Source organism: Ochotona curzoniae, unplaced genomic scaffold (assembly GCF_017591425.1).
Source record: "Ochotona curzoniae isolate NIBS_2020 unplaced genomic scaffold, NIBS_Ocur_1.0 contig_3255, whole genome shotgun sequence".
Taxonomy (NCBI): Eukaryota; Metazoa; Chordata; class Mammalia; order Lagomorpha; family Ochotonidae; genus Ochotona; species Ochotona curzoniae.
Window position 1 is genome coordinate 2950299 of NW_024465777.1, and position 21996 is coordinate 2972294.

The 21996-nt window shown below is 52.7% G+C and overlaps 1 protein-coding gene across 1 annotated transcript; it reads left to right on the top strand.

Moving 5' to 3' along the window:
- The first annotated feature begins 17755 nt into the window (after positions 1-17755).
- On the top strand, positions 17756-20596 carry LOC121156146 (non-compact myelin associated protein). The gene is made up of 3 exons (XM_040979754.1): positions 17756-17837; positions 19140-19224; positions 20453-20596. The coding sequence occupies exons 1-3, from the start codon at positions 17756-17758 to the stop codon at positions 20589-20591; spliced, it is 306 nt and encodes a 101-aa protein (XP_040835688.1). The 3' UTR covers positions 20592-20596.
- The last annotated feature ends 1400 nt before the right edge of the window (positions 20597-21996 follow it).

Genomic DNA, 21996 nt, shown 5'->3' on the forward strand with positions numbered 1-21996 from the left:
CAGTATATTGGCCGTTCAACTCCCAAATATTTCATTTCTCTCCTTTTCCCTATCTCTAGAAATTTCCCCCTAACTCCCAGCTGCCCCAGAATCAAGGTGAAGCTCAGTAACTGGGAGATGCCAGAGGGAAGAGGGAGGAAGGAAGGTGTCCAGCTACCCCATTTCAAAACTTGTCCCGGCAGCTCCACTTCCCATCCAGCTCCCTGCTTGTGGCCGGGGAAAGCAGTGGAAGATGGCCCAAAGCCTTGGGACCCTGCACCCACGTGGGAGACCCAGAAGAAGTTTCTGGCTCCTGGCTTAGCTCTAGCCATTGTTGCCATTTGGAGAGTGAGCCAGTGGATGGAGAAATTTTTTTCCATATTTTATTTATTTTTGTTGGAAAGGAGAGACAGAAAGAAGGCTTGGGCTATTCTGTACTGGTTTCCCAGGCCACAAGCAGGGAGCTGGATGGGAAGTGGAGCACAGGGATTTGAACCAGTGCTCCTATGGGATCCCGGTGCATGTAAGCCAAGGACTTTAGACACTAGGCTACTGCAGCAGGCCAGATGGATGGTCTTTCTGTCTCTCCTTCTCTCCAAAAATTGTGACCTACTTTTCCCATTAAAAAAAATCTTTAAAAAAATATATTGTCCAGTGCTGAGAAGTGAAAATAGTTGGACTGACTTCCTTCTGATTACACAGCTTAACTTTCTTGGGACATGGCCCCAGGGGCCTCCAGGAGGCAGCGCTGGCGATGACATAAAGAAATTCTTCCGTGCCGTCGGCCTCCGGCGTGGGTTCTGAGCGAGCAGCACAGCCAGAAAGGGCAGCTGCCAGCAGAGGTGGTAAGAAGGAATCCAGGCTGCGGGTCAGGACTCCCACATCTTAACCCTGCCCTGCCTCTTGGGGTGGGGCTGTGCCACCAGTCAGCCCTGCATGAGGTGTCAAGTGCGTTAGGTGACAAGTTTCACAGGACAGTGCCCAGGAGAAGACATCCAGGTACAGCTCGCAGAATGCTTAGTCGCTCACTCCCCATTGCATAGGATGGAGCCCACCCCCATCCTAGCTGAGCATTCATAGGTAAGCTGCTGTCACCTCTCTGTCACCTATCCCCTACCTCCACTGCCACCTGGGCTCAGCTCCAACTGCTGCCACTCAGAGATGAGTGGGTGTCCTCCATCAGGATGGGACCACTCTCCTGGGATGTCCCCACCCACATGGACTGGCACGTGCAGAAGTTTGACACGATGCCAGGTTAAAGCATGAGAGGCAGCAGCAGGTGGGAAAGGAGCATCCTGGCACATGCAGGTGCCCTTGGCAGGGGCAAGAGGGACCACAGTGTGAGCTTAGGCCATCAGAGGCCACGGGAGGCTATAGGGACCACAGCGTGAGCTAGGGCAATCAGAGGCCACGCAAGGCTATAGGGGCCACAGTGTGAGCTAGAGTGATTAGAGGCCACGCAAGGCTATAGGGACCACAGCATGAGCTAGGGCGATCAGAGGCCACGGGAGGCTGTAGGGACCACAGCGTGAGCGTAGGTGATCAGAGGCTACAGGAGGCTTTAGGGACATGGCAGCTGTCCACTTCACTGAAGTGTTTGGAGTTATTTCATGGTTTGGGTTTTGGATACAAATAGGAGTTCCCCAGGAAGCCAGGGTGAGAAGTCACTTGGTGAAAAGCATAAGCAGCAGTGTGGCCAGGCGTGGAGGCGTGCCAGCCACCATATTTGGGATCCTTTGTCTATGTGTGTTACTTTTAATTATTTTATTTATGTGAGAAATAGATGCAGAGTCAGTTCCCCCCCCCCCACCCCTGCAGTGAACTGAGGCTGGGCCAGGCTGTGGCTGGGCACAGGAACTCAATCCAGGACTCACGGGGGAGCCGAGAAACTGATGATGGAGCCAGCGCTCCTGCCTCCCAGGGTTCACGTGAGCAGGAAGCTGGACCTGGGAGTGGAGTCAGGATCGGAAGCTAACCCTGACCCGAATGTGGTCATCCCAGGCAATGTCCTAACCTCCAGACCCAACATTCCCCACCCTGGTACCATAGAGGCAAAGTCCATGAGCTTCACACGGGCCCAAATGTCACACTGCAGATCTTGTGTATCACCAGTGTTTAATGCTGTATCTAACACATATGTGATAAATGAACATTTTTTAAATGAATGAATGAATGAATGAGTGGAGTTGATACTGGGTGGAGAAGCAGCAAAGAACAGACTCTAAATCAGTGTTGTTCGATACAGTACAAGCCACATATGTAATCACAAATTTTCTGGTAGCCACATTAAAGCAGCAAAAAGAAACAGATCAATTTTTGATATCTTATTTGATATACCATGAATATTATCATTTCCACATGCAATCAGTAGAAACACTTATAACATTTTTGCATCATTATTTGTGACTGTCTTTACAATACAACAGATACGTTCTACTGGGAACATATCTCCATCCACAACAGCTCTATTTTTATTACTATCATTTTTAACTTTTCTATTTGAGAACAGAGAGAGAGAACACTGCCAACTGACTCACTCTGCACTTGCCCACAACAGCCGGGATCCAAACTGAGAGCTGAGCGCTCAGGCTGGGTCTCCCCTGTGAGAAGCAGGACCCCCCCCCCACCTCCTGGGGGGTCCTGGCATCCCAGCACTGTGGTGTGAGATGTGGGCGTCCAGCCCACTGCCACAGCCCACCTGGGAGCAGCCACACGTCAGAGTTCATGGCTTGCTTGACCCACTGGCTTGCCTGCTCCTCTGACCTCACAGCTGCCGCTCCCACGAGGGTGCAGGGGATGCACCCCACCGCCTTCCACCAGGCTCTCCTGCCCTGGGCGATATTTCCCAGCCCTTGGCTTCACGCTCGCCTTGCATGCTGTGTACACACCTGTAGTCTCTTCCGCATGCCTTCTACTTTTTTTAAAAAAAGATTTATTTATTTTTATTGGAAAGGCAGATATACAAAAAGGAGGAGAGACAGGGAAGAAGATCCTCCATCTAATGGTTCACTCCCCAAGTGGCTGCAATGGCTGGAGCTGAGCCAATCCGAAGCCAGGAGCCAGAAGCTGTTCTGGGTCTCCCACATGGGTGAAGGGTCCCAAGGATCTGGGCTATTCTCAACTGCTTTTCCAGGTCAGAAACAGGGAGCTGGATGGGAAGCAGGACGGCCGGGATTAGAAACTGGCACCCATATGGGATCCCAGCGCACTCAAGGTGAGGACTTTAGCTGCTAGTCTATCGCACTGGGCCCCCTCATGTCCCCTAACACTTCAGGTGCGTGCTGGGAGGTCCTTAATTTGGGCAACAGAAATGGGGCCCCAGTCTCCCCCGGTAACTGTGTGTCTTTGGACAAATTCCTGAGCCTCTCTGGATATGAAGTATACTAGTACATGATTGGGATCATGAATGTGAAGCTGGCAGCACAGCTAGGGTGTACAGAGTGCCCACTCAGCCAGCAGCACAGTGGGGGCATGCAGGGCTGGGGGGCGATGCCTGCTGCCCTCCTCCTGGGCTCAGCCCCCACACCCTGGGTGTGAGGGAGCCTGCATCCCGTGGCTTCCACACCTGAGGTTCTCCCAGGCCCTGCTAGCACACAAGGGCTCGACAGAAATGGGTCCCTCAGTCCAGCTCGATGCCATGGGGGCCGCCAGTGTCCTGGGTGGAGGGGTTCTCAGAAAAGCCCCTGGCACCTAGCATACTCTGGATTGATGTCCAGGGCACTGGAGGGCCCTGCCCCAGCACCAGGGCACAGGCTCAGTGGACCAGGCCCAGACCATGCGAGGGACCCACCTGTTGGTTCGGGGCTGTGGAGGCAATGCTCACCCTTTCCTTTGCATTGCAAGGAAACAAAATGCGCGTAGCCCACAGAAGCACGTCCCGGCAGAGCCTTCGTCTATTCAGTCCCAATCTGTGGGCAGCTGCTTTCAATCTGCCCCCTCTCGGTCCTCATGACACTCTCAGAGGCCAGTGTGGGGGTGGCAGGGGTGGATTTGGAGCATGGGTCCAAACACTCACTGCCTGCATCCCACCACACTGGGCGTTTGCAAGTTTATCATTTTAGTGCATTTAGTTCTCTGAGCCAAATGGAGAAAACAGCTGTCCCATTTTAAAACTGAGCAAACTGAGGCCCGGAGAGGAGAAGGCAGTGGCTTGGCTTGTCAGCAAGCAAGTCAGGAATAAGCGTCCCCACCTCCTTAGCCCTTTCTCTGCTGAACCCCACCCTCCGTGCGGCCTTCCCTCCCCACCACCCCAATCTCTGGCCCTGCCCAGGAGGCTCCCCGGCTTTGTCCCCACCTTTCTCTGTCCAGCTCACAGCCCACAGAAGTGCTGCTCCCAGCCAGCAGGGGCCGGCTGGCAGTGTGGCTTGAGAGGAGGAACTTCAGTGGAGCTGCAGGGCCCTCGGACAAATGCCCTCTGTATCTCCAGGCCTCCGGGGAGTGGCCATGGGCCAGCCCTCACCGCAAGCCATCCCAAAACGCCCGGGTTATTTTCCCACCTTTTCTCCTCTCTGGGGTCCAGTATCCACCAGGCCCAGGCTGGGCAGGAAACAGGAGGAGCCTTCCTTCTGAAATAGAAGGTGTGAGGAGCCAGCAAGTTCCTGGGGAGGGGGCAGTGTGTCCTGGGAGGCCGGGAGGCTGCAGGAATTCCCGGCTGGAAAGCGCAAGAGGCTCCAGGTGTTCCTTATACAGGAGAGCAAACTGCAGCCCGGACTGAGCCAGGCACCTCCTGAGGTCACACAGCAGGTCAGTAACAGCAGCAAGACCAGGACTCCCCACTTGTAGCCCAGGGTTCTGGCCCCTCCTCAGGCCCCTGTGTCTCCAAGGATTCCAGATGAGAAGGCAGAGGCCCTGCAAGCATCCCCAACCTTAACACATTCACGGGAGCATTCAGCCAGTGAGGCCTGGGAAAAGGGAAGCAGCTGAGAATCAGAGAGGCGGGGCAGAGGTGTGCTAGAGAGCAGCTCATCCGTGGACTTCCTAGGAAGACATTGACCTCGACAATCCTAAAAACTGGCGCTGGTGCTGTGTGGCACAGTGTGTGAAGTCTGCCTGCCATGCCAGCATCCAAGTCCCAGCTGTTCCACTTACAATCCAGCCCCCTGCTACTGCACCTGGGAAAACAGCAGTAGATGGCCTAAGTGCTTGGGCCACTGCAAATACAAGGGAAACCTGGAAGAAGCTCCTGATTTTGGCCTGGGCCAGTCCTGGCCATTGCAGCCATTTGGGGAATGAGCCAGCAGATAGAAGATTCTGCCTGTCCTCTCTCTGTAACTCTGTTTTTCAAATAATTCAAAAGTAAGAAAAAGACTGAGCAGGGAGCTGCCCAAGAGCTCTAGATCCCAGGAGGTTGCTAGCGCTCATTTGGGTCTTCCTGTTCCCACACTGCCTCCTCTCCTGGGTCCCCTTGTCCACGTGCACAGGACCAACAGCGCCTGCATGGCCCTGCCTTTGCGCAGGAGCCGATGGGCAGTGAGGTGTGCCTTCCACACCGCACGGTTCTCACTTGCCTTTGGTTTGGTTCTCGTTACTGCTACAGATCTCGGTTCTAAGTCAATCAAAAAAGAGCTCTCAAGCAAGCAATGTGGCACAGCAAGTTTCACGGCCACCATGCTGGCCTCCCATATCTGAATGCAAGTTCAAGTCCCGGCTACTCTGCTTCTGATCCAGCTTCCTGCTGACACACAGGCTGGGAGGCAGCATGTCACGGTTCCAGTACTTGGGTCCCTACCACTCACATGGGAGTCCTGAGTGGCGTTTTAGGCTTCTGCCTTTGGCCTGACCCAGCTCTATTTCAGCCACTTGGAAAATGAAACAGTAGATGGAAGATCCTTCTCTGTTCTCTCTTTCTTACTCTGCCTTTTAAGTAGATCTGTAAGTAAAAGTTATTGAAAACCCAGAGTGGCACACTCCCTTGTACCTTCCACTCTCCATGTATGCCTGGGTACCTGGCCCTCAGTTTCTCTTCGTGGAAAGCAGAAAGCTGTGAACTCGGGAGTTTTCAGATTGGGGCGCCCAGGACCCTGGGCCAGCTCAGAGGACACGGTGGGTGCGGTGAGGTGGGCCTGCTAAGGGAGAGTTGTATTCCCAGCCTGGGGAGGAGGGGCGCGTTGTTTTCTGCCATGAGCTTGTTTTCCCGTGCTCCGACAAAGGGCACACCTCCCTCCGCTGGCCAGGCTCTGGACAGGCGCCGGAAAGCTGTCTGGGTCCCTTGCATCTCTCGGTTGGCAGGGGTTCCCCGTGCCGGCTTCCTTTAGCCACGCTGGTCATTTCAGATTTCACCAGCCCAGCACCTCGTCCTCTTCCTGCTTGTTCACCCAGGGACAGCAGCAGCTTCCTGGGAGAGGGACACAGGGCAGGGTGCATTTTGCCTGAAAAACCTCATCTTCGCTCCCAGAGATTGGCCTGGGCTTGCTGTGTGCAGGGTTCCCTTCCCTCGCGTTTGTCCAGGGCTTTCTCAGCGCGTCTGACACGGCTACTGTCAACTTCAGCGCTGTTCAGACTTCACCCGAGAATCGACCCTTTCTGCTTTTGATATTAAAAAAAAATTTTTTTTGCAAGATTTATTTGAAACACAGAGTGACAGAAGGAGAAACAGAGATCATCCATTGGCTAGTTCACTCCCCACATGGCCACGACCGCCAGCACCGGTCCTGGGAGAAGCCAAGGGTTTCATCCGCATCTGGGCGCAGGGACCCAGGCACCTGGCCCATGGTCTGTTGCTTTCCGAGCTGCGTCAGTCGGAACTGGATGAGAAGCAGAGCTGCAGAGACTCAAGCTCATGCTGATTTCACAGGCCACAGCTTACCCACTGTGCCACCATGCCAACCTCTCATTTGACCTCTTGAAAACTCGTTTCTGCCATTTTTATTGTCCAGATGTTGGACATTCCAGCATGACCTGTTGTCGCTGACTTTCTGTTTCCTTCTTGTTTCATTTACTGAGACGTTTTCTCAGCTTTCTTCCAATGCTCCTGTTGGTTTTTAAAAATTTCTTGTATTCTAACTTTCCTGGGGCCCCACTGTCCTGTTTGACAGGTGCAGGATTCCTTCTCTGGCATGTCTGGGCTCCTCTCTGCTCCCATGTGCTTGTGGTGTTTCTGCTCTTTGCTGGTCACTCTGCATTTGAGGCCTTTTCCTTCTCAAAGCTCTCGTGATGATCTCTGGTTGTCTTCTTAAAAGTAAGGGTGTCAGGGCCCGGTGCGGTGGCCTAGCGACTTAAGTCCTCACATTGAATGCACTGGGATCCCATATGGGCACCAGTTCTAATCCCAGCGGCCCTGCTTCCCATGCAGCTCCCTGCTTGTGGCCTGGGAAAGCAGTCAAGGACAGCCCAAAGCCTTGGGACTCTGCATCCACGTGGGAGACCCGGAGGAAGTTCCTGGCTCCTGGCTTTGGATCAGTGCAGCACCAGCTGTTGCGCTTACTTGGGAGTGAATCATTGGACGGAAGATCTTCCTTTCTATATATATCTGTCTTTTCAATAAAAATTAAATAAATATTTTTAAAAATAAAAATAAGGGTGTCACTGGTTCAGACTCCCCTTGGGACACCTAGGTCCCTTACCAGGGTGTCTGGGTTTGAGAGCTGGCTCTGTTTCCAATTCCAGCTTCCTGCTAAGGCACACCCTGGGAGGCAGCAGAGGATGGCTCAAGAACCGGCTCCTGGTTTAGACCTAGCCAAACCCTGGCTGATGCTGGCAGTTGGGGATTGACGCAGCCGCTGGAATGTCTCTTTCTCCCCAACCCCTTTGCCATTCAAATAGATAAGGCCATTCAGGCCTTAGAAGCTCTGCACTTGAGAGTTGTCACTGAGGTCTAACCCCCTGCCCTGCCCTCGGGGTGTTGGGATAAGTGGACAGAGTGGGGCATTCCCCTCCACACACACCCCCAAGATTCCCTAGTGCCAGTTGGCATTAGTCTATGCCCTTTGACTGGTCCGTTTCCTGGAGCCCCAGGGTGCTGTGGCATGAAGCCTTCTGGGACACTGGGTGAGCACCACCCCCAGGTCCAGCCTGGGGCGGCGCCACATCCCCACTTCCAGAGCTGTGCTTCTCCCTTCTCAGAGGAGGTGCCTATCAATTGCCTAAATACAGGGGCCTTCAGCCAGCAGCCCCATGTGGGGGCCACGATCAACTAGGGCAGGAGCAGGTGGTGCACAGCAACCTCAGCCATCCCACTCAGGAGGAGGAGGCAGATGTGCAGTCCTTGAACAGTGGCTTGTACCAGGGAGACCCTGTCCTGCTTCATTTTACTGTAACTGGTTTTCCTTACAACTAGATGTCATATCCCACAGGGTAGGGGGCCACAGCAGTGAGGCTGGTGGGTTGGTGGCAGGCTGCAGCGCAGGGTTGAGCTCATTCCTGGGCCAACTTTCATTTCCCTGCCTTCAGCCGCCTCTGGCACCCTAACTCCCGGTGACAGCTGTGGCCACCCCTCTTGGTTTCATGCAGCCAGGACCAGCTCTGGCTAGGTGCCCCAGTCCACAGGTTGGAACTAAGTCCGACTCAGCTGCCAACTTCCTCAGCTTTCACACCTGTGCTGGCTCCCCACGCCCCGCCCAGGGCGTGGGGTTACCTAGTCTCCTGCAGGCTTGCAGGCTGTAGCCTTGCAGGCTGTGCCCAGTCACCTACAGTGGCCACCACTGAGTAGCCTGGGCAGGGGAGTGACTGCTAACCTGGGGAAAACAAGCCTTGCCAGTCAACTCCTTTAGCTCGCTGTCTTCTAGAACGGTGTCACCGTTCTAGAAGAGACAGACAGGGTAGTCCTACACCAGGAAGTCTCCACCAGCGAGGTCCTACCTTCCAGAATACAGGCAGAAACTCCTGGAGACACTTCCGGATGTCTCCCAGGAGGAGGAGCTCTAGGCAACTAGGGATGCTGCACCAAGGCAGCCAGACAGGGCAGTTCTGGCCCAAACAAACCGCAGAAAAACAGATACCCGGAACCACAGCACAGGGCAGGCCCTGCTCACACCTGCCAGGCTGGTTCCTTCCCAGCAGGACCCTCGGTGTGTCCTCAGGAGCTCTGCTCACCTCCCGGGAGAGCTCAGGATGGGGCAGCTGGTGCTGGGCAAGTCATCCCGCCACCCTGAGTCCCTGCTTCCTGCCAGTCCCACAGAGCTGCCAAGGCTGCACTGCTGTGGATGAAACAGGGAGCCAGTAGTGCCCTGCCTTAGTGCCTCGTAGGCTCCCTCCCCCACCCTGGCTGGGCTGCCTTAGGCCATGTCCCCCAGTCCCTAGGGACACTGGGCCACCTGGACCACACACTCAGGATGCTGTGGTCTCTAGAGTGCCAGGCGCTTGGCTCGAGCCCAGAGCCGAAGGGCAGATGGAAGCCGCAGGTCACATTCCAGCCATGGGTCAGCCCCAGCCGCAACACCCACAGTCTCTTCATCCCACCGACTCCTGGCACAGCCTGTGCTGCCCTTTGGGCACAGGGACTAGGACTGGACTAGGCACGAAGCAGGCCAGGACCCGCTGCACACGGAGGGAAGGAGCAACCTGGAGAAGGAACAACCTGCTGTCTCCTTGGTTGCGGCCAGTCTTGCCCTGAATTCACTGAACGCAGTGGGTGTTGGTGGAACGAATGACAGAGTACGTGGACAAAAGTCCAGACTGGTAGATAATGGTGTGCCCGGTGGGTGGAGGCACAAGTGGAAAACGGGGTTCCAAGTTTCTGGAAGCCATCTTCTAGTGCACGTGCTCAACATGCCTGGAGTTCAAGAGCATATCCATCAAGCAGAGCTCCTGCCCTACTCTGGCAGCTGTGACACACAGTGAGGCAGAGCCAGGGCCCCACAGGACAGAGAGGGTATGGTGAGGGGCTGTGGTGGGAGAGAAGGGTGCAGGCAGTGGGTCGCTGTGTCCCCGACAACGTTTGTGGACTCCCTGCTGAGGATCCCCATGCACTGTGGGGCTCCCCGTTTGTTCCCGGTTCAGCTGCCTTCCAGCAGGTCCTCCTCACACAGATGTCCCCCCATGCTCGCATAACACCCCAAATCTCTCCTGCAAGGGAGGACAAGCTGTTGGGAAAACACTAGTTCTCCAGTTAAGAAGCAATAGAACCATGAGGTTAAAGAACACTTTAAGAGAGGGTCTCCAAACCAGACCATTATACAGAGAGGAAAACCAAGGCCCAGGGAGAAGAGAGAACATGCCAGGGCCACAAGGCAAGCGCGTGGCAAAGGGAAGCCAGTGGCCTGGTTCTCGCCCTGAGGTGGGAGCCCACACCTGGCTCCTCCCCACAGGAGTTTCCAGCCCATCTGTTTCTGCTGTCCACAGGCCAACTTCCAGAAGTCCCAGGGACTCCCACTTTCAGCCATCTCCCTGGACACTGTGCTCCCCTGGTCTAGCTCCCTGGACCTTCCTGTTTACACCTGGGCTTAGCCAAACACAGCCACCATGACCGGGGACAGCGAGCTTGCGTGCCAAGGAAAGCAATGAAAATGTGGCCTGAAGAGGGAGAGGAGGAAAGGCCACGGGAATGGCCGTGCTCGGCAGCTGCCACCCACGGGGCTCTCTCCTAGGCCGTGGGGATCTCTTCCATGCTTCCTAGGCCCAGGGCTGGAGTGATGGTCCCCATTTTGCAACTGAGAACACGGGGCCCCTCAGTGAGAGGCCAGTGTCAGTATCTAGGTCTTGCTGGGTCATGAGCTGCTGGCCAGCCGGCTCTGCCCCCAACGCTGCCAAGCATCCTCAGGAACGACCCGGGAGGAGTTGTGATTTCTTGTCTGAGGGTGCAGATCAGTAAGGATGAGCTAATGGGGGAAATGCAGAGTCTTGCACCAAAGTTCCCAAAGGTGCAGAGTGGGGTCAGCTGGCCACATGATGGCCATCACACCCACTCTTGCCGCGATGCTGCGCCTTCAATGTCCAGGAGCAGACTGAGGCTCGTTGTTAAGGGGAATTTGATGTGGAAGACGACAGCAACCTCGAATCTCGTCCCACATGGAAGATTTTTCATGCGGACAATTTCAGTGTGCAAAGCAAGATCCATTTAAGAGTGTGAGACGGAGATCTCCCACCATAGTAACGGGAGGAAAAACCTAAGGAAATGGTGGCAGTGGTGTCGTCTCAGGAAGGGGGACTCACAACGGGCAGCCTAGTTCCCGGTCGGAAGGGTGTGGCTCGTGGCCCTCTCCTCCCGTTCTCTTTGCTTTTTTCATGACAACTCTGAGTGATGGGAGTTGATATTCTAATTGTGCACCCTTTGCACAAGAGGACAGATTTAAGGGTGAGAGGAGGCAGAATTGCATTGTTGTGTAACCACTCCCCTTACAAGCCCCCCAAAAGGCCCATGATAAGAGGGGCACTCTCTGTCTTGGTCATGTGCTTCTGTTGCTCTGGCACTCCAACTCTCAGCCTCTCAGTACCTGCTTGCTCTCTGGCTTTCCGTGGACAGACCCCAAAGACAGGAATCCCCTGAGCATGGCCCCTATGCGTCTGTATTCCTCACCCTCTCTCTACTGCTTGGGTGGGACAGTAAAGATGTTAATGCTAAGATGCTTTTTATTTCTAATGTGTGTACTTTCGACAGTTCCAGGAGAGGTGAGGCCTAGCAGTAGTGGAATGTGGGCAGAGAATCCAGGGAAAGGTGGATGTCTGCAGCTTTGTAAATGTGTCCAGGTTATTTGTTGCATGTCTCTTAGGAGAACGTATATTGCTGGGGATGCTGGGGCATAGGTCTTCGGTTTAGTGGATGGACTTCAGGGTCATGACCATTTGTTCCTCTTGGGGTTTCAATTATGTGGACTTGTGCTTTGCTATTTCTAGGGGGTCCTATTATCACCAAGCTTGGTTACAAAGACTACTTAGTACACCCTAGACTTGTCTGATGTGGTCTTACTTGCACCCTGTAACAGCTCCCCTGAGAGGGTACATAAAAGACACCATTCCTACGTTGGGACCTTTTCCTTCCTTGGAACCCCCTCCTGTCACTCTGGCAGGAGATCTCTCTTTTCCTTTCTTACATGTCCTTGGGTGTTTCCTCCCTTGGAGCCCCCTCCTGTCACTATGACAGGAACCCTCATTCTTTCGTTCCTAAATAAACCGTGCTTTGCAAACTAGAGTTGTCGGCATAAACATTCTTCTTTCATGTGAGACAAGAAACAAGGCTGCCGCTGTGTTCTGTGTCCGACTCCCTGCAATAGTTTAACTTGCTGCTCCTCAGTGCTGCTTCATATATTTCTTTAAAAAGCGTGTCTGTGGGACAGGAATTTGGCATAGCCGTTGGTGCATTGTTTGGGATGACTTGCCTCCCATGAGAGCACCTGAGATGGTGTCGTGGCTCTGCTCCTGATCCAGCTTCCTGCTAATATGCATCCCGGAAGGCAGCAGGCAACTTCAGTTGCTACTACTCACGTGGGGGACCTGGCCTGGGCTTCTCAGCCTCTGGCCCAGCACTGACTGTTGCAAGCATTTGGGGAGTGAACCAGAAGATGGAAGATCTGTCTCTTTGCCTTTAAAGTTAATAAAAATAAACACTCCTTTAAAAAACAAAAACACTTCTATTCATCTCAAATTTGCAAGGATGGACCAATTAGTGTTGACTGAATCCCCACATCAATTTCTCATTCTTCCTGTAGGTGGCAGCAGCAATTGGCTGTGGGTTTGTAAAAGTTCTGTTATTTTGTTTTGTTTTTGTCTTAAAAATTGTATTTACTTTTTTGAAAATCAGAGAGAGACGGAAATCTCCCATTTGTTGATTCACTCTACAATTGGCTTCAGTGGCCAGGGCTGGATCAGCTGGAAACCAGGGGCCTGGAACTATATCCAGGTTTCCTACATGGGTGCAGAGCCCAAACAGGTGGGCCCTCTTCTGCTGCATTCCCACATGTATTCGCAGAGAGCTGGGCCAGAAATGGAGCAGCTGGGATAACAACCAGCACCCATCTGGGATACCAGCACTCCAGTTAGTGACCACACTGGCCCAGAATCCCATTTTTCTGTGAAGTTTCCTCAGCCACCCTGTTTGTTCATAGACCGTTCAACCTGCCGCAATGTAAGGAGTCAGATGGGCTAATGGGTGGTTAGGGCCTCTGGTTCCTGGTGAAATTACCTTTTAAAATATTGAATCTTGGGCCCGGCATGATAGCATAGTGGTTAAAGTCCTCACCTTAAATGTGCTGGGATCCCATATGAGTGCCAGTTCTAATCCCGGCAGCCCGCTTCCCATCCAGCTTCCTGCTTGTGGCCTGGGAAAGCAGTCAAGGACAGCCCAAAGCCTTGGGAGCCTGCACCCATATGGGAGACCTGGAAGAGGCTTCAGGCTCCTGGCTTCAGATTGGCTCAGCTCCGGCTGTTGTGGCCGCTTGGGGAATGAATCATTGGACGGAAGATCTTCCTGTCTCTCCTCCTCTCTGTATATCTGACTTTTCAATAAATAATAACAACAACAAGGTAACAAAAGCACCCCCGTATTCCTGGAGCTGCTTGGGAATGGTGGAGGAGACCAAGGCAGGCCGGACCAGTGCCTTGCTCTGGTAGGCATGGGGCTTCATGGGTCACCCAGTGGGCTGCCCTCCGGAAGCTGTCTGCTTGACCTGGCTGCTTCTCTGAAGCCTCCTCCAGGAGTGGACACGTAAGGCCACTGGGGGAAGGAGAGCACCACAGAGACGGAGCAGAAGGGGCAGTGTTCTGGTCCCGGAGGTGCGTGTGTGCCAGATCAGGCTCTGACACTGACTGAGGGGTGCACAGTGAGCAAATGGCCATGACCTTCTAGCATTTCCCAGACTGACCTCCCACATGGCGCCACTGGGCAGATTCTGTGCATCTGGGGAAGGCTTGGCTGAACAGGGAGGTTCGTTTGGTGTGTGGCCAAGGGTGGGGGAAGAGTCAGGCTCAACTCTGTTGAACATGGGCCTGGCTGGATTTTCTCATCAAAGGCCCAGGTGCTGGACTTTTTGTGTCTGGTACACGCCCTGGGAGCCAGTGTAGGGAGAGTTTAATGGAGAAGAGGCTGTGAAATCAGAGCTTGGCTTGACTCCTGGGATGGCTTCCATGTTAGCCTGTGAACAACTTGGGTCAGTTTCCCCAGTGCTTTGAGCCTCAGTGTCTTGGTCTGTAGAATGGACACAGTGATTATTCCTCTCTCCATTAGTAGAGAGGTGGGAGGATCAACATAAAACGCTGAGTGTGGTGCCTGACATATGTTACATGTTTGTTGTGACTGTTTAAGTCACCTCAATCAGTGATAACCAGCTCCTTCCTGTCCCAAGCCCTCCCCATTTCTATGACCCTGGTCATCAGCACTGTGGACACCACATTCCCCTGTCAGACCTCACTTGGTTAACAGCAGTCATGGGGACCCCGCACTTTGCAAACAGCCACATTCTTGGCCGTCGATGGTCCACTGCCCTCCTCCCACCGTCTCCCATGTGGCAGAAACAGAGCGGTCATTGAGAGCCCCAGGGCTGAGATGAGACGGGATATGCTCCAGGATCACTCACTGGTCTCTCAGAGCTAGGAGAGACGCAGCCACGAGGAATCCTGCACCTGCAGCTCCGTCCTCCGGTGGTCATCCTGCTGGACCTGCGTCCCCGACACCCTAGGTGGCAGCATCACTGGTCAGTGTGTGTGTATGTTTATGCATGTGCACGTGTGTGTATCTGCAGACCCCTTGGGATGTGCCTGCAGGCCAGGGTGGAGCAGAGGGCCATATCCAGCTCCTCGGCTGGTGGGACCTGGACTCCCAACGCCAGCTCTGCAGCCCCGGGCTGAATGAGCAAGTATGCAGAGCTGAGCCTGCATTCCCGGGTGTGGGAAAGGGAACCCTCCCTTCCTTGGCACTCTGTGAATTCAATCAGGGCATGGATTAAAAAAATAAAACAGATCTGGCACGAGGGCTTGGCAGGTGACAGGTGCTGGCGCGGTGGCTCTGTCCTTTGTGTGTGTGTCAGTTTCACAGCAAGGGGGAATGTGTGTGTCAGTTTTATGGCAGGGGGAGGGTTAGTTAGTAGCCGTGCCATCCCACCAAGAGGCCCTTGCTCAGTGGCCACCTGTTTGCATCTCTTTCCTGGCGATACCGGTGAATCCTCTTAGCTGGAGGGAGGGTAAAAGCCAAAGGTCTGTTCCGGTATGGACTCGCCCCTTCCAGTGAGGATGGCCGTGACTTAGGGTGGGTGACTTAGGGTCTTCCCTGAGAGGAGGGATGGGATGCAGGGCTGGGGAAGACTCCGCAGTCTCCTGCTTGTTAGTGCTTGTATCTGTCTCTGTTCTGAGCCCCTGACCCCGCCTCCTGCCCGCAGCGTTACTTTAGCTCAGCAGATACCCACTGGCACTCATACCGGCACCCAAAACACTGCCCACTGAGCTCTCTCACCCTCTTCTTCCAACACTCAGCTGCCAAGGGGAATGAAGAATATTGGAAGGAACTCTGGTGCTGACCCCAGCCTTCCCCACCAGCCCCAGGAAAAAGTGAGCAGAGTCAGACACATAACCACGGGGTGGAGGCAGAGACTGGAAAGATGCCAGGGAGAACCATACACCTCGGGATCTGCAGCAATATGAACTGCTGTGGAGATGCCAGTTGGCAAGTGGCCTGGGTGGCAGCCTGCCCAGGGGTGAGTCTTGAAGCATGTGTGCACTTTACTGGGGAACAAGAAGCTTGGCTGGTCCAGGCAGAGCTGCACGGGGTTGTTGGCTGAAGCCCCAGCTCTGAGGGGCCTGAGGGTCTTCTCTTCGGTGGGAGGAAGGATAGACAGGAGCTGGGGAAGGCTAGGCAAAGCCCTGGACTAAGGAGGGCAGAGGCCATCCTACAGATCAGTAAGGTCAGATTTTGGCCACCAGGCTTCCCATCTCCTACTCTGGTGGTCTGGAAGCAGGTGGCAGCCTGCGCACCGTGTCCATCAGTGGTGGCAGAAGGGAGGTGCAACCCAGAGGCCGGGCAGCCACCTGGAGCTGTGGGTGACAGCCCTGGCTGGGCTGGCTTTTCCATACTGACCAGAGGAGGTAGTGGGGGAGCAGGGGGAGGATAGTTGCTCTGGGAGCCCCAGAAGGAGAGGACACACAATCGGTCTCACTGAAGCCTGCGTTTCCCACGGTCAGCAGGGCTCCTCAGGTCACTTAGCATGTCCCCAGCGTGTAGCACAGTGATGGTCACATAGAAGGCATCTGACTGATGTCTGTGTAATAAATATTATGTAGAGGAGGCCAGCATTGTAGTATAGCGGGCTAAGCCTCCACTGTGACACCAGCATCCCATAGAGGTGCCCGTTTGAGTCCCAACTTCTCCACTTCCCATCCAGCTCCCTGCTGATGTGACTGGGAAAGCAGCAGAGGATGGCCCAAGTCCTTGGACCCCTGCACCCATGTGGGAGACCCAGAAGAACACTTCTGGCTCCTTGCTTCAGCCTGGACAAGTTCTGGCTGTTGTGGTGGTCATTTGGGGAGTGAATCAACACAAAGATCTCTCTCTCTCTCTCTCTGTAATTCTGCCTTTTAAATAAATAGCAAAACAAAGAAATCTAAAATACATTATGTAGAGCCACAACATGTGTCATGCTTATGGATATACAAGGGGACTACAGGAAGTTCACAGGAAGTGGAATTAACAGTAAACTTTGGTTAAAAAAAAAAACCATACATATTACATAAATATATTGAAGGCCATTGGAGTGCACAGATTTCAACAATTTGTACCCCCAGATAAACATACCTTCCTTTTTCCACAAACTTGAAGTCCCCCTGGCATAACCCAGTTAACACTTGGTGATATTGAAAACTGCCAAGGGTCGAGAAGGGTCAAGGCCATGGTTGCTTAGGGGAGAGAGTAAGCAGGGTTGGGACAAAAACACAAAAAGCAATGTAAATGGCTCTGAGTTTTCAGTTATTTTTAAAATTTTTATTTAAAAACCAGAGAGATTCAAAGAGCTCTCCCATCCATTGATTCACTTCTCAGACGCCCTTAGCAGCTGGGGTGGGGCCAGGCCAAAGCCAGGAGCGACATAGGTGGCAGGGACCCCAAGCCCTTGGTTCCATCACCTGCGGCCTCCGGGGGATCGTAAACAGGACGATGGAATGGAAGCAGAGGGGGGTTGATTCCATTGATTCCAGGCACCCCAATGTGGGATGCCAGCACCTGGGTGGTAGTTTAGCCTTTGTGCCCAGTGCCGCCACTCCTGAATTCTTCTTTACAATTTGTATATTTATTCACTGGAGAGGCAGCAAGGTGAATGATAAGCACCCCTCAATGACTGAGACAGGCAGGATATGAAGGGAGACTCTGAGACCAAGCCTCTCCTCGGTCCTTATCTCCCCCTATGAGGACTGGCTCGCCTTTCTCCTGTCGCCAACCCTGCCCCTCTGCAAGGTCTCTTCTAGACTATAGTTGTGTTCTACCTTTGTTCTGCGCTTTCTTAGATGTTAGCACTTCTCAAAGTGGGACCCCCACAGAAGGCACCATGGCAGGGTGAAGGAAGGCTCAAGGGAATGGCAGGTGGACAGTGTTGGGTGAATGCCGCCGGGGAAACATGGGACTCCAGAGAGCCCTTGGGGCTTAGGTATCACCTGTCAAGTGGAGCAGCAATTCTAGATGATTGAATGTAAAATACAGTTGAGTCAATATTGTTGACCAAATGCAAGCTGCGGTGAAAAAGCAGAGTTCCTGACAGATGTTGGACACACATTTTATTTCTTCCAGGTAATGGGCCTTGCATGAACTTGCTGCCAAGAGCAGCCTCCCTGCGTCTTTTGCAGTCAGGTGGAGACCAGAGGGCATTGCACAGGAATACTGAGGCTTGCTCTACTTTAAACAAAACTTCTCATTCCCAGCAGGATCGCGATGACCACAGTCACTCCTCTGCGGGCCACCACCTTCTTCTCACTGAACATGACCACCCGGGGAGAGGACTTCCTCTATAAGAGTAAGGTCACTTTGGCTGGGAGGCCAGGGGAGCAGATGGCAGGACAAGTGTTATGGTCAACTCTTGGTGCAGAGGATCAGGGCCTGTGCTCTTGGGGCCACATGATGGCTGCATTAGCATCCTATGTGGGCGCTGGTTTTTGTATCCTGGCTGCTCCACTTCCCTTCCAGCTCCCTCTTTGTGGCCTGGGAAAACAGCAGAGGATGACTCAAAACCTTGGAACCCTACACCCACATGGGAGACCCGGAAGAAGCTCCTGGCTCCTGGTTTTGGATTGGCTCAACTCCAGCTGTTGCAGCCATTTGGGGAATGAACCAGTAGATGGAAGATCTTTCTCTCTGTCTCTTCTCTTTGTATATCTGCCTTTACAATAAAAATAAATTAATCTTTTAAAAAACACAAATGAATAAATATTTTCAAGTCACAAAGACATCTAATAATACAGGAAGATGATTATATTTATTTTAAAGCATTATATGGAACATAGCTACATTTTTAAATCAAATGCATATTTTTCCATATTTAGAAATACTTCTTTTGGGGCCAGTACTGTGGTGTAGCATCCTGGGTCACCACTTGGCATGCCAGCATTCTATATGGGTGCCAGTAAATGTCCTGGCTATTCCATATCTGATCCAACTCAGTGCCACCACACCTGGGTAAGCAGCAGGGCATGGCCCAAGTGTTTGGGACCCTGCACATCATGGAAAACCAGGAAGAAGCCTGATCCAGCCCTGCCTGCTGTAGCCACCTGGGGAATAAACCAGCAGATAGAAGATCTCTCTGTCAATAACTCTACCTTCCAAATAAATAATAGTAATAATAATAATGATGAACATTTACTTACAATGGATTTTCAGGCATACTGAGTTATTCTAAGATATTTGCCCAGACAGACATTGGTGAAAATGGAAATGTGTGCATGATCGGTGTCTGGGGGCCATGAGGTCTTCAACCCCGCCCCCTTTTAGGGTTGAATTTCAATTTCAAAGTCATCTACAGAGCTCACAGTTTACTTTTGTGTTATCAGCATGAGAGGAGGTAGTGTGCTTCACTTGTTTCCTGGAAGAAGTGTGTGACTGAATGCAGCTGATTAGAATGGGACACAGCCTGCAGCAGAATTTGGTGGACAAGGCAGGCAGGCTGAGGCCCAGGGGTGCATGGCCAACCTGGACAGGACTGTGGCTGTGGCTGGTGGGTGGTGCTCATCCCCGCACATCCCTTTCATTTTCCCCTGACTCAGAGGGGTGGCAGGTGCGCGGCAGGGCCCCTCCCAGGCTGTCCATACTCTGCACTCTGTAGGTTCTGGAGCCATCATCGCTGCCATCGTGGTGGTTGTGATCATCCTCTTCACCGTGGTCCTGATTCTGCTGAAGATGTACAACAGGTATGGGATTCCCTGGGCCTTGGCACTGTCCAAGCAAGTAACATTTGTTGGGGGAGGCTTGCGGTGCCGGGGGTATCCTTGGGTCGCCAGCCAAGGCTCTTGCCCTTTGGGTCTCTGCCCTGAAGTCTGTTCTGCTGGAGAAACCTCATGGTGACCGCAGACGCATACCTGGAGAAACACAGCATCTGAGTGTCAATGATAATGGCCTTGAGCACACTGGTAAACCTGGCAATCGAGGAGTGTTTCTGTCCGTCTCCCTGGGAATCCCTCTGCTAGCTTCCCTGGTGCAGGCTACGTAAATATTTGACGTGACAAGTATTGGCAGCATGCATCACAGCTCCTCTTTGTTGGAGCCAAATAAGAGGGGATAAAATAACAGTTTGATTTCATGAAGAATAAAAGTTATGTATTATCACCTTCTAGGCACAATTTTTCCTAGAAGGTTATTCTTTCTCATGCAAGAAATCAGAATTAAATAAATCACGTCATAGAAGAACTGGAAGCCCTTAAGAAAAAGGATATTGCAGGGGGAAAATGCATTGATGGGAAATCCATCATAAGATTTTGGCAGAGTTACAAAATCATCTACTCACTGTGATCACACACATGGGTCACATATGCACATACATGTAAGACAGCAGAATACTAACAACCAGTATATCTGTGCGATGATCCACAAAGTTGTTTTTTATTGGAAGGGAGGTATTCCTCATGCTAGAAGTGTAGTAAACATGCAGTACCTTTATCATAGTAGGAAGATCATTTATAGCCAACATGTAGTGTCTCCGTATCATAAGCCAGGGATAGTTCTAAAGCTTTACTTGTGTGTTAGCTCATGTAAGACGTCACAAGGACCACAAGGCAGGTACTGTTACTACCCCCAGCTTAGCAGGGATGGAAAGAGCCAGAAGAAACTCCTGGCTCTCAGCTCAGCTATAGCCATTGTGGCCATCTGGGGAGTGAACCAGTGGATGGAAGATTTTTCTCTCTGTCTCTCCTTCTCTCTGTAAATCTGATCTGCCTTTCCAATAAAAATAAATCTTAAAGAAGGGAAAACTAAAGGGGCCGGCTGGTGCCGGAGGCCCCACCCAGCGGCTCCGAGGTTGGTAGTGAAGTAACACTCTCATGAGGGTCTACACGCACTGTATCACCAGAGCCACTGTCACAGAGGCCAGGTCCCATGGCCAATGGGGCAAAAACTCACTGGTGTGTGCTTATCTCACTGCAGGAAAATGAGAACAAGGCGGGAGCTGGAGCCCAAGGGCCCCAAGCCTACCAGCTCTTCTGCCCCGGACCCCAGCAGCACCAGCAGCCAGAACTCTGCCACGGTCACCTTCAGCCCGGTGGCCGTCCATGTGGAGACTTGACAACCTCTCCCCAGCGCTGTCCCGAGAGCTTTCTCCAGAATCAAGTCCCAGAATCAAGGAGCACACTTCTCTGGCAGCTTCGCGCGAGCTCCTTTGGGCAAGTCGACAGAGGCATCTGTTGCGCGTGCCTTGATGCTTCAGGCCACCCTGACTCTCACTTTGCTGTGCCCCTGTCCCTACACCCCAACTATATTCACATGCCTGCCAAAAACCTGGAGGACCATCTTCAGTCACTTGATGAGGCTGAACTATGTTGGGGAGCCATTAATGTGTATTTGACTCTGCCCCTTGTTCCCCTACAAAAAAAAAAAAAACTGCAGCTAGACAGACACTCCCAGCCCAGGAGTCTTCTGACTGTGTCAAGCCTGGAGTGGGCTCTGGGGATGTCACAACAGGCTGGGATTCTGGGGTCATCTCAGTACCACAGCCGCATCCTTGTTGAGTCAAATCCCCGTCCCACGGTCAGACACAGGGAATTCACACAGGCTAACCAGCTTGCTGTTGTCACCTGCTCCCCGCACCAGGGGCCTACCAACTAGCTCATGAGTCCTGTCAGCACTTGTTCCTCTCTGGCAGAGAGGCCCTAAGAAAACCTGAATCCTTTCCACAGAGCTGCTGCTGTGTTAGGAGAGGGTTAGCAGGAGAAAGGGGGTGACTCCAAGTGGCATGCGCCGTTGTGCTTGTGGCCGGGAATGACCCTGGCACCTCTCATGGCGCCAGAAGACCCCTGCTGCAGTGGATTGATCTGGATGCCAAGCCACCCTGGCTGTCCTGGTAACACCTTCCTTCCGATTTGGTGATTTAGAGATTAGGTTACAACTCCATGTCCCCTAGGTCTTTGGCCACCTCTTTGCAGAGTCAAGCCAGAGAGCATCAGTCACATTCCCCACAACGGTCCCCTATAGAGAGCTGCCCTCTGTCCCCTTGAGCCTGGACACAGTGACCAACTGAACAGGGACCGCATTTTGGAGTTAAGAAGACCTGCCTCCCATGCCCTATAGCTCTACTGCCTGAGAAAAGTGACTCGACCCCCACAAAATGAAAATACAAGAATGAGGAAAAAGTGGTCCTACCTGTCCACCTTCAGTGTCCCAACCGTAAAGTATAAATGGTAACATCTCCTTTGCTGAGTAGCCAAGCACAAGCCTGGGATTAAGCACAGTGTAGTCCTGGCCCCAGCAGGTGCCTAACTTGGGAAGGCCAGCATTATTATTATGGCACTTTCTCAATTGCATGACATGTATTTTGTTCATATTTTTCTGATTCTCAAATCAGAATGTGTCTTACAATTAATGAACTCATTAATGTAATTATATTTCTTTTCCTCACCTTCTGTGTCCATAAAGCTGTTTCTTGATGAGTTATGTATGTTGCGATTGATGACTTCTTGGAAACAAGGTAATAC